This window comes from Triturus cristatus, chromosome 9, assembly GCF_964204655.1.
Source record: "Triturus cristatus chromosome 9, aTriCri1.1, whole genome shotgun sequence".
Lineage (NCBI taxonomy): Eukaryota > Metazoa > Chordata > Amphibia > Caudata > Salamandridae > Triturus > Triturus cristatus.
In genome coordinates this window covers 395,241,612-395,255,510 of record NC_140592.1, presented here as the reverse complement: position 1 = coordinate 395,255,510, position 13,899 = coordinate 395,241,612, and the positions used below count along the sequence as shown (strand labels likewise).

At 45.8% G+C, this 13,899-nt stretch overlaps 1 protein-coding gene across 2 annotated transcripts in view; it reads right to left on the bottom strand.

The window, feature by feature from the left end:
• The window catches only part of SLC8A2 (solute carrier family 8 member A2), a 627,882-nt gene that overhangs the window by 98,416 nt on the left and 515,567 nt on the right, over nucleotides 1-13,899 (bottom strand). For both annotated transcript variants that reach the window (XM_085625255.1, XM_085625254.1), the window contains one exon: nucleotides 7,002-7,101. In XM_085625255.1, the coding sequence (XP_085481381.1) occupies nucleotides 7,002-7,101 (100 nt within the window). The remainder of the gene's footprint in view (nucleotides 1-7,001; nucleotides 7,102-13,899) is intronic.

Sequence of the window (13,899 nt, the reverse complement as noted above, 5' to 3'; positions counted from 1 at the left end):
GAAAAGAGGCAAAGAGAATTTCCCCAGTCTCAAGGATCCACTCCTGAAGGGGAGGACTCTATGAAGCCTCTCGTAAGCCCTCACACACCCCGAGGGATGTCTTGCTTCATCATTGGGCTAGTTGTTGCTGGATTAAAAATGCCTAGGGGTGTCCAAAAAAGTGGATTTTTAATAATATGGAGCCTCTGGCAGACTAAAAAGACCAGAAGGTCACGGGGTCACTAATCAGCGTAAGGTGCTGGTGTGACTTTAATGACCTTTTATTAAAGTCACACCAGCACCTTACGCTGATTAGTGACCCCGTGACCTTCTGGTCTTTTTAGTCTGCCAGAGGCTCCATATTATTAAAAATCCACTTTTTTGGACACCCCTAGGCATTTTTAATCCACACACCCTGCACGCACCCAACCACTTACCTCTCGGATCCACCTCACTGCTTTTTTGCCCACATACCCGCATTCACCTAACGGCTTTTCTCTTTAAAAGACCTCCGATAGAGAGACCCTTCGGGGGACCGTCGGGCATTGCAGCGCCGGCCCGACGAGGAGCAACAACTAGCCCAATGATGAAGCAAGACATCCCTCGGGGTGTGTGAGGGCTTACGAGAGGCTTCATAGAGTCCTCCCCTTCAGGAGTGGATCCTTGAGACTGGGGAAATTCTCTTTGCCTCTTTTCATCCCCCCTCTATTCCCCTCTCCTTCCCCCCCCCCTTCTTTCCCCCTCCTCTTTTTACACTCTTCCCTCCATTTCCACCTTTGTTGAGCAGGTGATCGACATTTTTGTTTCGCCGCCAACAGGGAACAATGTCCTTATTGATTTAATCGTTACGAGTGGAGCACGGACATTGGACCATAACCAGCTCCTGGTCCCCCCTCTCCTTTTTTGACTAGGGTATTCTAGGGCCACTGCCATCATGGGTTAAGGCCATGATCCTAGCCACTAGTTCCAGAGTTTACTAGGGGTCCACCGGGGCGTGTTCACCATGTCAGGGTGGTGCCCGTCCTAAAATACAGAAATACAGAACTGTGAGATAGACCTCATATTTGAATCTTAATAAGGTATTCACATTGTATATATAGTGGCTGAAAGGAAGGGAGAGGAGTGGGAGGGACAGTGGCTATGACCTGGGAGATAATATTTTCATGGCTCCAGGATAGGGCCATGAAGTCCCAGTGTCTGCCTCCATGGCACTGAGCAGTTTCAGAGGGTTTTAGTGGAGTCTCTACCTCTACCACACCAGCTACGCTGGAAAGGGGGATAGCTTGGTTACTCCCGAGGGTACAGCAAACTTAGCAAGCTATCAGGAAAGGTCTCTGTGCATACTGTCTCACTAATTTAGTTCTTGGCTCAGGGCTCAAATGAGCCAGGGGTAGGCCTTACTTTGGCTAGTTGTGTAACCCTATTTTGAATTCACGACATAAAACCATATTTTTCAGTTTGCATATAGGTAGAGACACATATGGAGAAGGTGTGGAGCTGAACAAGATGATACTAGGAGTATGCACGTTTGTATCCAGTGCACTAGAATACAAAAACAGCAGAACCTTCACCAAGTTGTTCCATCAAATTCTGACACCAAGACCCACACTGCAGAAAATCGTCACTAGGGCACCCACAGTGGTTTTATTAATCTTGTAATGGAAGGGGGCGAGGTCTGTGCGAGTGTGTGTGTCTGTTTGTCTGTCGAGAATGGCTTATACTGGCATACCTATGACCTGATTCCTTAAAGTGAAGTAGTCATTCGGACTGCCGACCACATGACTTTTCTATGCAGTGCCGTAGCAAAGATGCCATGGGCTCTAGAGCAAGCAAGGGCTATTGACCCCTCCACTTCAGGTTGGACAGTAAAACACTATGGGCCCAATTCACAAAGGTAAAATGAGATGAAAGTCTAACTTTACGACTTTCGGTATTCACAAAAAGGCATTTACTACTCGTAAATGCCCTTTGTGAATACCAAAAGTCATGAAGTTCAACTTTTGGTATTCAGAAAGTTTCGTTTAATTTTACCTTTTGTGAATTGGGCCCTATGATTACTAGGTTTCAATGGGCCCCCTCAGCCCTCTGTGCCCCTGTGCCACTGCACCTGCTGCACCATTAATAGCTACGCCCTGGTTCCTGGGCCACCTGCAACCAGAATTATTACAGACAGAATGACTGATGCAGGCTACATCCACATGGGTTGGTGTGGGCTTTCTGGCTGCAGTGAAAGTTACAGTTTGAAAATTAATGTTCTGATCACGGTAAGGTCTAAACAATGGCAGGATCTGTAGTAGTTTTGAGAGTGATGAAAAAATATGTGCTTGAGTTGATGGATGCTGAATAACCCGAATCCCAAATGATTCTTAACTCTGCGAAGGGCCAACTTGAAGCCCTGCAGAATGAGTACTGTCACTCACTGAAGAAGGGAATCTCAATATACAGGGCAACGAGGTCCCACAGGATAATGCAACTGCCCAGAATATCCTATACAGAGTAGAGGGTACCATAAACATTGGCTCAGTGGCGGCTGGTAGGGAATAGAGGAGGGGAGGCGAGAGAAAGTGGGGGGGTTAGGAAAGAAAAAGAAAGGAAAACTTACCTGGGGTCACAGTCGCCAGCCGCTGTCTGTCCTCCAGCAGGAACCAGGAAGCACACAACCTCCCAGAATCCCCTGACCAATCACAACGCTGCCTTACAGCAGTGTTGTAATTGGTCTGAGTGCCGTGGTTCAGTGCTCAGAGAGGGGCTGGTAGGCTGTGCATGTTCTTTAACCCAGGTCACTAAAATACGGCCTGTGGGAAACATGCAAAGTGCGCATGACAGTTTGGCTGGCCCGAGACGGCCGGCCAAACCATCATGCGCACTTAAGGTGTTGCCACCAATACTCCTCCCTCAACGTCAGGGGAGCCCACCCCCTCCCCGCCCTAACAACCTGGCTGGTTGTAGTACAACGACAATACTAAAAATAATATGATAATAACGTTCCGTTATTATCATTTTGTTTTTCGTTTGCACATGCTTTGCAGCAGTGGGCCAACGCTCCTGCGCCTTAACTGAGGAGTTGCCCCTGCATAGGCTAGAACACCAAAGGACTCCATCTCAGGGGAAGAACTACCAGTGCAAAGGCATACGTGGCAAAGTCAGCTATTTTTCTTTCTTCAGAACCGAGTAAAATCCCACATTCAGTACAAACCTTCAAGTTGTCTCTACCAGTGGGCGAGCCACATCCCCACAGCATGAATGGAAGGACCTGGCAACCAATGGAGTAGACTCAGCATCTAGAAGTAAGAAGGCGCAGTGCTTCTCTTCTTGGCGCTAGGAGACCTTTCAAATCCTGAAAAAGAGTAATCTATCACCTGATTGCTAAAATAACGTACGTGCTGCTTCGCCTGATTTTTCATGAAGACTGTTAGTCAAATTTGAAATATAGGAAATATGAACTGAGAAAGAAATTTGGAGTCGCCATTAGTGTCACAGAGACAGTGGTAGCTCCTCTACCATGGTGGAGGAGCGTCGCCCACTGCCTGGCTCAGAGGCAGCAAATGTAAAATAAAACAATGTTCTTGCATCGTTTTATTTTACATTTGCCGGCTCTTAGCCAGCGGTGTTGGGAGGGGCGAGGCGGAGGCATGGGAGTGGGGAGGAGAAGTGCTAGCGCAGTCCACTCCCTAAGTGCTCATGTGTGTTTGGCCGGCCGTCTCAGGTCAACCAAAACACACATGCACACGGAGGTTTTCTCCAGCCCGGCTGCTCAATGCAAACCCCACAGACTCCCTGGTCTGAGCAGGGCGTCTTTCCTGCCTGCTCAGACCAATCCCCGGGCTGCTCTGCAGTGCAGGGACTGGACAGGGAGTCTGTCCCAGGGGCTGCAGGCACCCAGGAAGAAGCGGAGAGGCAGCATGGCATGACGAGACGCGACGCTGGAGGCGGCCGGCGGAAAAAGGTACGCCTATTTTTAATTTTTAATATTGTATCTGCCTCCCCCCTCTCCCGGGGGACACCCACCGCGAGACCACACCCGCTCACTACCCTTTGTTTATGAGGGCCGCCACTACACACAGATAGTCATGACAGAGATTGTAGCGCCTAAAAGACAAATTAGCTATTTCCTTACACCTTGTGAGTCCGGATGGTAATCCTGCAGAGAAAAAAATGCAGGCAAAGGAAAACCCTAGTGAGGTGAAAAGGCTCAAAATAGTTTGTGCGCTGCAGCTGCGTAAACCGTGACTTAATGACAGAAAGACCCAAAAAAGCAACAGGGAGGACCTGGCAGCTGGCAAACAAACCCTCTAAAATTAGCTCGAGGGAGCTCCAGCAGCGATGTCACCATATTGTACTCTTGAGGGAAAATGATGTAAGAAAAGAAAGTAGGACAAACCGCTCAGTTCTTTGAGGAGCTTTTACGCTTGGTAAGACTTAAGACGTGTGACTCTGTGGATGAAGACAGAAGTATGTAACTTTCTATCATCTAAAACTGTAATCTAATGAACTCCTCTGAACAGCACATCTAAAGAACACTTCAGAGCCCTTAATGAACCATTTCATCTCCAGGGCCCATTCACAAGTCTTCTCCTTCTGCAAGGAGCTTACCAATCTTATATCTGACAAGATTGCTTCTATCCACAGAGATAATGCATTCGTATCCTCGGTCCAAAACACCCTTTCCTCCGTTATCTTTCCAGCTTCAGGCAGCTTCTCTCCTTCTCTTCATCCCACTCTCACAACACCATACGTTTCTTAATCCCTCAAAGAACCTAGGGGGTATTTACAATAAAATGTCCGAACGTGCTGTTATTCCAAAATTGGTAACAGCATGCTCCAACATTTTTTAAATGCATTAATGCGCCTTATTTACAAACATACGGCACACCCCAGTGTTTCCCCTAGTGCTGGCGCTCAAACAGCTGCCTAGTGCCAGCGCAGGCACCCTTGCGCCATGTTGCAAGGGTACCTGCGCTGCAGGGGTGATTGTTTATGTGCAGGAAGGGACACCTTCTTGCACATAAACAATCTTTAAAGAATATTTGCTGTTCCTACGGGGGCTGCAGAATGCAGCACACACAGAAAGAGCAAAATATGAAGAGAAATTAATAATTTTTTCTTGTATCACCATCCTTAGACAAGGTTTTACTTGGCCTTAGATTTTTGGTGCTGCCCCATCCTTGTAAATATGGGGCAGCGCCAAAAAGCAATGGGTGTTGTTGCGGGACGCCCACTGCAGCACCCATTGCATACCCCTTTCATGCTAAGTGAAGCGTGAAAAGGCACCTTATTTACAAGGCGGCATTAAGCCACGTTAAGTGGCTTGACGCTGTTTTGTAAATAAGGAGACAGGGATATCGCCACCAGAACGTCACGACAAGTGATGTTCTGGTGGCGATAGCCCCTTGTAAATATGCCCCTCTGTGTTTTTCTTATACTGCCTTATAGTGTCTGTGTGCGCCACAGTCGTTGGGGCTCCTTTAACTCAAGCAACTGGAGCAAACTGTCACTCACCGTCCCCTACTGAGAAATAATGCAATCTCTCCAAGCTGCCAGACCCCGTCCAATAATCAGAACACATAGTCACCCATGAACTGCAACATTCTTCAGGGCTCACAGACCATTAAATGACCACCAGACAGGTGACTGACCCAACCGGAGGGACATAATGGGGCCTCATCTGTGGAACTCATGGCCGCTGAATAATCATTGTCAAGCTCAATGTTGGTGCCTTCATGCAACCTAGCATCATGCTAACATTGGCTGACATCCTATAGTTCATGTAAACCTAGGGCTGTAGGGCCTTCGCTGTAGGGTTCTCCTGAATCTCTTCTATGATCTTCAGTAGAATTCAAAAGGCCCTCCATTCCTTCTCAAACACCCAGGCCCAAGGGGTCCTTCTGTGATTTTTTCACAAGGATCTTCCCTGTCTCCACCTTTCTTCACACTTTGGTGTTTGATCAGATTATTTTGTTTGACCTTCTATGCCGAGACAGATGATGCACGGTAACAGCCCTCATTCCTTTGCTAAGACTTTCTCCTTATGCCTCGAAGTTTTTCAACTTTCGATGCATATTAGCCAGCCCATGGCGTTTAATGGAGATTCTGATGGATTACCACTGCAGCAACCTCTGAAACTCCTCTTCCTGACCTACCTGCCCCCATGCCTTGCACCGTCCCTTCCACCAAGATAGAAAATGTGGACTTTTAGATTTTAGAGTATGGTCAGCCTCTCCATAGTTCACTGATATACCATATTGTCAGCACAGACATCCGCTTAAAAGAAACTTCTCTCTTCCTGACAATGTTGCTATGACAACTGTCTCTGCAGCCTTTAACTCCTTATCTCACACAGATGCTTAAAAATACTGCAGAAAGCCCCAAGGCCATATTTGTGGTGTACCATGAAATCAACCATATATCTGAAGCAATACTTACCTGTTTGTCTATGAGTGGAAGGGGATTTAAGAGTGGGAACGCGTACACGTAAAAAACTGGAGATGGCACTTTGCTTATTTCTTTGGCGATGAATACACGTGACCAACATGAAAATGAGATTATCAGCCTGAAAAAAGTGGTTGCTAAAACAGGACTTGGTACCATCCCTGAACAAGCATTGGCATAGCCAATAGGTCTCGCCTTTGGGACCTTATAAGTGTTTAGCCATGCAACAGTTGCATAACTAAATACTTATAAGGTCCCAAAAGCGAAACCTGTTGGCTATGCCAAGCGGCCGTGCGCCCGCGAAAGTGATCGCTATCAAACATCAAAGCGAAAGTGAAAGTAATCGCGGTAAAAGCGGTGCTCGCGCCCACGCACATGCACTGTAGCTCTATGCTGGCCTGGTAGCACTTTTTGGAGCCCACTCAATAAGTCTCGCCAGACCAGCGCATGCGCGGGGTCAGGCGAGACCTAATAAAAACCACCACACCAGGCCAACTTCCGTCAGATATGTCTACCTTTCTACTTCTCCAGTGTGCACCTCCTGTGTCCACTAAATTGAAGTCTCCTGGAATGGGCGATAGTCGTTGACTCACCTGCACTGACTGTGATGGCCTCCATGAACTGCTCCCGCCAGGAATGGGTGCCGATCACTAGAGCCAGGTTCGTCTTCTTGATCAGCTTATCCACAGTGCTCTGGAAATGGAAGAACAGACATAAATCCAAAATGAACAAATGGATACACAAGGATGGACCAGAGATAAAACTCTCTCTCTCTTGCACTCCATAATTTACCATGAAGGCACGTGATCTGCTCTGTGACTATGCACAATATATATGCACATGTAATCTTGATGAGATTGCTGAAAGGACTAAAAAGAGTTGTAAGGATTTCTGTCCCATTACTTCTTGTGCAGACCTAACTCTGGTTTGTAGTGGTATACAATCATTATTACAAAGGGTGTGTTTGTTGAACTGTGTGAAAGAAGACGTCGATTTTAGCGCAGTTCACATTGGATAACTTTTCTTACTACTAAGGAACCCTAGTAGGCACCACAAGCTGAGAGCCAAGGCATGGATCTGTTCTGACCTCTCAGCCAGGTCGACTGCCATACAGAACAATCAGGCAGTGCCCGGCGAGCTGATCTGATAGGTCAATGTGTGGGCTGATCTTTTAGCTGTTTGTGGCCCTTTTTTATGGTTTGTTGGGCTGGTTTTACTGTTAATGTTCCTGATATGAAAACAAAAATTGATTGTAGCAAGCTCAAATCCACGCAGTCTCCCATAACTGGAAAAAATCATTTATACAGCAGGTCTTTACAGGTTCACAACTGCTGCAATTTTCATACACAGGCAAAATGTTTAGCTATCTAATTCACTAATGGGGGTCACTTTTATTTTGGTGCCCAGTCCTATTTTCCGTCCCAGTACAACCCTGTCTCCAAAGCATATTGAGGGAGTCATCTGTTGAGGTGTGCAGAGTTTTTTTTATGCTGAATTACTTTTGTGATGTTCCCACCTTTTACTTTTCCCGAAAGCTTCATAACTTTAATAGACCGTTGTAAAGCTTTAAAAAAGAACTTCATAACTGTGCAAGTCCATAGTAATGTGAAGGTGTCTTTCAAGTACTATGGACAGAATTACACAGTAGATAACACGTAATAATTTGTCTTCATGCTCTTGCGGTATGTGTGTGAGGGAAGCTTGCAGTACAATTAACTATGATGTAGCAGTTCTGTCTGTCCTTGCATTGATGTTTACCACTACTGTTAAAGTAGGGCCCATTAGGGAGTCTTCTACAACTACTGTCTGTGTTGAACCCTCTGTGTCAGAGAAGTATATTCTAAGAAGTGTGCACTGGTGAAGGAAGCACAGACTACCTCTGCAACTATTCTGTGTAAGAGGGAAGCTTGTGTTCCAAAGTGCACAGTGCACCTATTCAATGTATGTGAGAGAACTGTAAGGTGCCAGTACCTAGGCTGTAACTTTGCATGTTTGTGCATGAAGGATGCCCTCCTTCATCCATTACTACCGGCGTGCGGACGTGCTGTGGGGAAAAGGTTTTCAGATCCAGTCTTGCACCTGGGGAAGATACTAAAGTAAGGAATCTGCAGCTAGATGTCTCTATCAGATAAATAAACTTAGCACTTTGGTTCTAGCCAGTGCTTAATTCGTAAAATAATAAGTGCCAGGGCTCTAACCAGGAGGCCACTACACCTTGCACCACCGATTGCCTGTCATCACTGGCAATAACGGTACCAAAACAACTGCTAACCAGCTCTTTCACCTTCAAGTATGACAGTTCAGATTATTCCTGGTCCCCGGAGCTAAAGAAATGACTGGGGAGGCAGGAATTCGTATTTTTTAATGTATTTTGTGTTCATAAACGAACAATGTTCTGCTCATCTCTAAATTAGATGAGCAGCGCCACCATGTGGCAGAGTGTCATAAGTGTGGTGATGATAGTTAAGGGCCGATGAAGAGCACCGGAAAGTAATTAAGTGCCGGAACCGAGCACCGGCTCAAATTAAGTACTGGTTCTTGCGCTAATAATCAAGCTCATTTCACATGGTCACATCACACACGCAGACTTCAAAAGTGTGTTGCAGGTTTCACAGCATTAAACTTTGTGCTGTAGTGTGGCTTATCAAACCATCACTGTGAGCCACGGAATGGAGACATTTTCTATTTATGCCTCCATCAAATCCTAATTGGATGTTATTTTTTAAAAGTTCTTCAGTTATTTTCTGTAATTCCACAAACGTCGGCTTGTAACCACTTCAGAGCATTCTGTAATAATTGGACTTACACGTTGGGCCTGTGGCTCCATTCAGGTCAGGTATACAGAGCCCTGAGTAGCAACTGTAATCCAAGGTGGCAAATCAATAGGAGAATGTTGCATTGAGAACCACCAAACCTGTGCTTGGATCCAGAAGATAAATGAAGTGGGGCAATTGGGGGCACGGGGAGGGGAGGGGTAAGAAAGGAAGAGCAGAATAAATACCTTTTTGTTGTGGCTTGATCTCACATTACTAGATCACTGGGTTGCATGGTACGTGACATATATATCAGTTTAGACAGACATATTTTTCAGAGTCTTCTCAAGTGCAAGGTTTTCGGGTGGAATCTTAGATGGGTCTTGGATATTGTATTTGGGGGGTGGGGTTCTGAGTTTAACTTCATTCTTTTGCCACCTGAAAGTTTGCTGGGGAACATAGGGTCCTTTTTAGTGCATGTTGGGGCAGCTTTCAAAGCAACATTGGATACTTTCTCCAGAAGGCCTTGTGCATGGGTCAAACCACTTTAACCTCTTCGACGCCGATGACGGAACGGTTCCGTCATGCACGTCGGTTGGGCTGTGCTTATGACGGAACCGTTCCGTCATGGCCCCGCCCACGCTCAGAACTTTCAGCACCGCGCGGGAATCCGCGCAGCGCTGAAGAGGTTAAAGCTTATTTACAGTTTAGCAGGGGGACAGCACACCGAAGCCCTGGTCGTCAAGCACTCCATAAGAGAGCTTTCACTTCCTCTGCCCAACTTCAACTGCCCCTGGCTGCCCATCCTTAACTGGGTCTTCAGGTCACAGTGCGGTTGCCCTTCCCCACTGAGAGCGGGGCTGCGGTCACTCATTTTTCCCAGTCAGGACCGCCATACAACACCTGGAGGACCCTGGAAGAAAAATGTGTAACTTCCCTGGTGGGCAGGGAGAAAAATTCTCTGTGTGTCAAGATCCTTTCCCTTATGCTTTTTAAGAACAAATGGCCGGTTTGGGGGTTAGTTGCTTATAAGCAAAGTAGAATCCAGAGCACAGCTCTGTATTTATAGTAATGAAAATGCATCTGCCACAGTAGCAGATGTTTTTGTATCATAGACATGGCTACCAAGTTTTCAGTTTGTTTACGTGTGACAATTCCATGTTTTTATTGTTCCAAATATGTGACACTTCAATACCTTTTGCGGTTTAGAGTGACACTTTATTAGGGTTCAACAAAGCATTCACGCCCATTAAATGAGATGAAATTCTAAAATCGCCATCACATGCGCAATGCTATGGTCTAGAACAGGGGTCTCCAACCCTCTCTGTAATAAGAGCTACTTATGTTAAATGAAACTCATTGAGCGCTACTATTATTATTAGTGTTGTAAAAGTGACCACATATGACAAAATTACATTAATCATCACCATATGCAAGATTACTACCAGCAGTCATCGCCTCAGTTCATCATGTGTGTTTGCCAACCGTAATGTAAGAAAGGCTATGCCAGTATTGTGTGCTTCTACATGGGCAAAATAATACATAATAGCGATAGCACCAGGGCCTCTGGTATCAAGGTGATAATTGCAGAAAGACTCCCTAATGCCACATGATTTATCACTCATATATATATATATTGGAAAGTCAGCCATTTTTCTCCAAACACCAGTTTATGAGTTCTGATAATAAAATATTTTTGGCTAAAATATACACTCTCAATTTTGGTACAGGTATATTATTCAATCAAGTGAAAGCTTCTAATTTCGTATGGTTGCCTGCACAGAGGAGACCTACTTACAGGTTGCTGGAGAGCTACCAGTAGCTCACAAGCGACACGTTGAAGAAGCCTGGTCTAGAATGACCTAAAAGGGCAGCAAAGATTCTAGAGTACTTATTTACGGTCAGCCTGTTTCTAACATGATCGTCCCCTCATGCATTCTTCGTGCTATTAAGTCTAGTCAGGTATGGACTTAGGTGCTATGAGCAATCGGTAGAACGCAAACTGATCTTGGCTACAACAAGCCATGGCAACAGTCACATGCCTGGTAGCCATTTCATAGGCTGGCAACACCAATTCCTGAACCTTCCTTACACACAGCATTGTTTATAAACACGCTCCAAATTAAAGATGTTCCACTTCTTCGGAATTTTTATTTTTAAGTTCTCTATTTAATTTTTTGGACAATAGTTTGGACCTACAACCTACAATGTACCATACTCCTGCCAAACTAGTTTCCCTAACTGGTGCGATCTAACTACAAGTCATGCAATGTACAATTTGCCTGTACTGCATGAGCTTGAACATTTTTGTGATGGTGGCCAGGGCCAGACAGGCCACAGCAGGCACCGTTTGTTTCCCCGTTGGGGCTGGTTTTGGACCCCTGGGGGATGTTTTTGTTACCGGGGGTGGCAATATCGACCCCTGTAACAAAATTGGCAATGGTGAGAAGGGAGCGGTGCTTTCAACAAGCACCCCCACCCACCCCTGGTGCCGACCGAACTGTTTGCCCAGGCCGGTTTCGGTTCCCAGTCCGGCCGTGATGGTGGCTAGTACGGCCTGTCCAGCAGTGTTAAGTAGGTGATCTTCTGTCCTACATACTTGCAAAAAGTAAACCTAATATATGTGTGTGTCAGTTGTATCCTGAAGATCAGAAAGTGTGAAATATGTCTCGTTTAAAAACGTAATTGGTTCCTTCTCTTTCAGTGCTTAATTTACGCAGATAGTTTTTCGGTGCTCAGCACCAGCACTTAATTGTCAACACTGACACTTGATGAGAGTTTGACACATGATGGACTGTTTGTCGAATTCAGAGACGAGCACAACAAAATTTGTTTATTAATTCAATATGCTTTAACCCCTTGGCAGCGGCGCGAATTTTGCCGCTGCGCTGGGGGGGTGCGGGGTGAGCGCGGCACCGCCATGCTCGTGACGGAACCACGCCGTCATGAGTCACGGGCGAGCTGTGCTCATGACGGAGTGGTTCCGTCACGACTCCGCCCACTCGTTAATTCGCCCGCAAAGGCGGGGAATCAGCGACGCATGGGCGGAGCGGCCGCAGCATGACGGAACCACTCAGTCATGAGCACACGCCGCCCGTGGCTCATGACGGAGTGGTTCCGTCATGGGCACGCAAGTGGTTAAAAATGATTAATACTTGCTGATCTAGTTATTCTTATAGCTTTGGGTGTCTGGAATAGTCAGACATGTCACAACTATAGGAGTGGAACGGTTAGTAGATTTGTTGTTGCTATAGTTGCCAGCGCTGACCGCGGCAATGAACAGTGCAGACAATATGACCTCCTGATGAGGATCCTGGCACTTCGATTTTCACAAAGTAAGCACAGATGTATTTGCTACCAAAAAACTAAGGGGCAGATTTATGAGCCCCTTGCGCCACTTTTGCGTCACTTTTCCTATGTTAAAAGTGACGCAAAAGTGGCGCAAGGGGCTCATAAATCTGCCCCTAAGGATCTGGCACCATGAAGAGCTTTCCTGGTGTTCTAGATCTAGACCGGAGAAAGAAAAGAGCAATATTTTAAAGCCGTTTTGAGGATATACCACGAAAACAGCTGGCGGGTAAACAGTGGGCCAGAGACATGACTTAAAATAGATGAACAAACTCTTAAAAAGAATTCATTTATATAAAGAGAACCAGTGAAGCACAGACAAATGTAGTGAAATGGGCTCTTGTCTAGGGGTTTTAAGGGAGAGCTGAGCTGCAGCATTCTGAAGCAGCTGCAGATGCTGAATTGTATTAGCCTGAAGGCCTAATCACAGGACATTTGCATAATCCTGCCTAGAACCTTTCACAATGTGCAAATGAGGTAATGAGCATTATCCAGTAGTTAGGAGAAAATCTTACGAAGAGTCTTTAGATCATAAAAACAGGATGAGGTGACCTTGGTTACCTCTGTTTTGCATTAAAACCCATCCTCAGATTTGCAACATTCTTCACAAGCCCTAGGTAGGTGTTTAGGGAGTCCAGCTTCGAACTCTAGGGCCATACATGCAGAGAACCGCCAATCAGCATCGCCAGAGTTTTTTTCTGAATTCAGCTTCTGACAATTCTTTGCCATCCAGGCTGCCACCAGAATGGAAGTCTGCACAAGCCACCTAGTTTTTGCCATTCAGCCTAAAAAGTATTTGAGCATCATTTGCATAACACAAGCTAGAAAGATGACACTCCTTAATCAACCCCGTGAGCGTAGCCACCTCTACACAGGGACATTTTAAGGATTTTGGGGGCCCTGGGAGAAACATATTTTGGTGGGCCCTTTCTGGAACAGCTTTTAATTTATAATCCAGTTTCAGCTATTTCATGCCCTCTTTAGCCAGTACACTGACAGGCGCACTGACTCTAATCCTAAATATGTTTACATGTAATATTCAGGGCTAGAGAGGTGTTTTCCAAAATTGTAACACAGAAGCAGCTCACTAATATTACTGAAAATAATCTCTGTGACACTCTCCCATTTCTCTTATTTAATATAATAAAACTTTTTTATGGATGTTGCATGAAACATAAACAGAACATTTCTCTGCAAAATGTCTGTAATCGACTCTCCACATCACCCACGTTAAACATAAATGAAAGGAAACCGTAATTAAAACAATCTGTTTAAGAACTTTTCAAGGTCATCAGGGCAAGACTCTGCAGAACAGACCGGGCTCTATCAGGAGGGCCAATGAAAGCTGGGGCCCTGGGCCAGGGCCCACTTTGCACTTGCCTTAAAACGT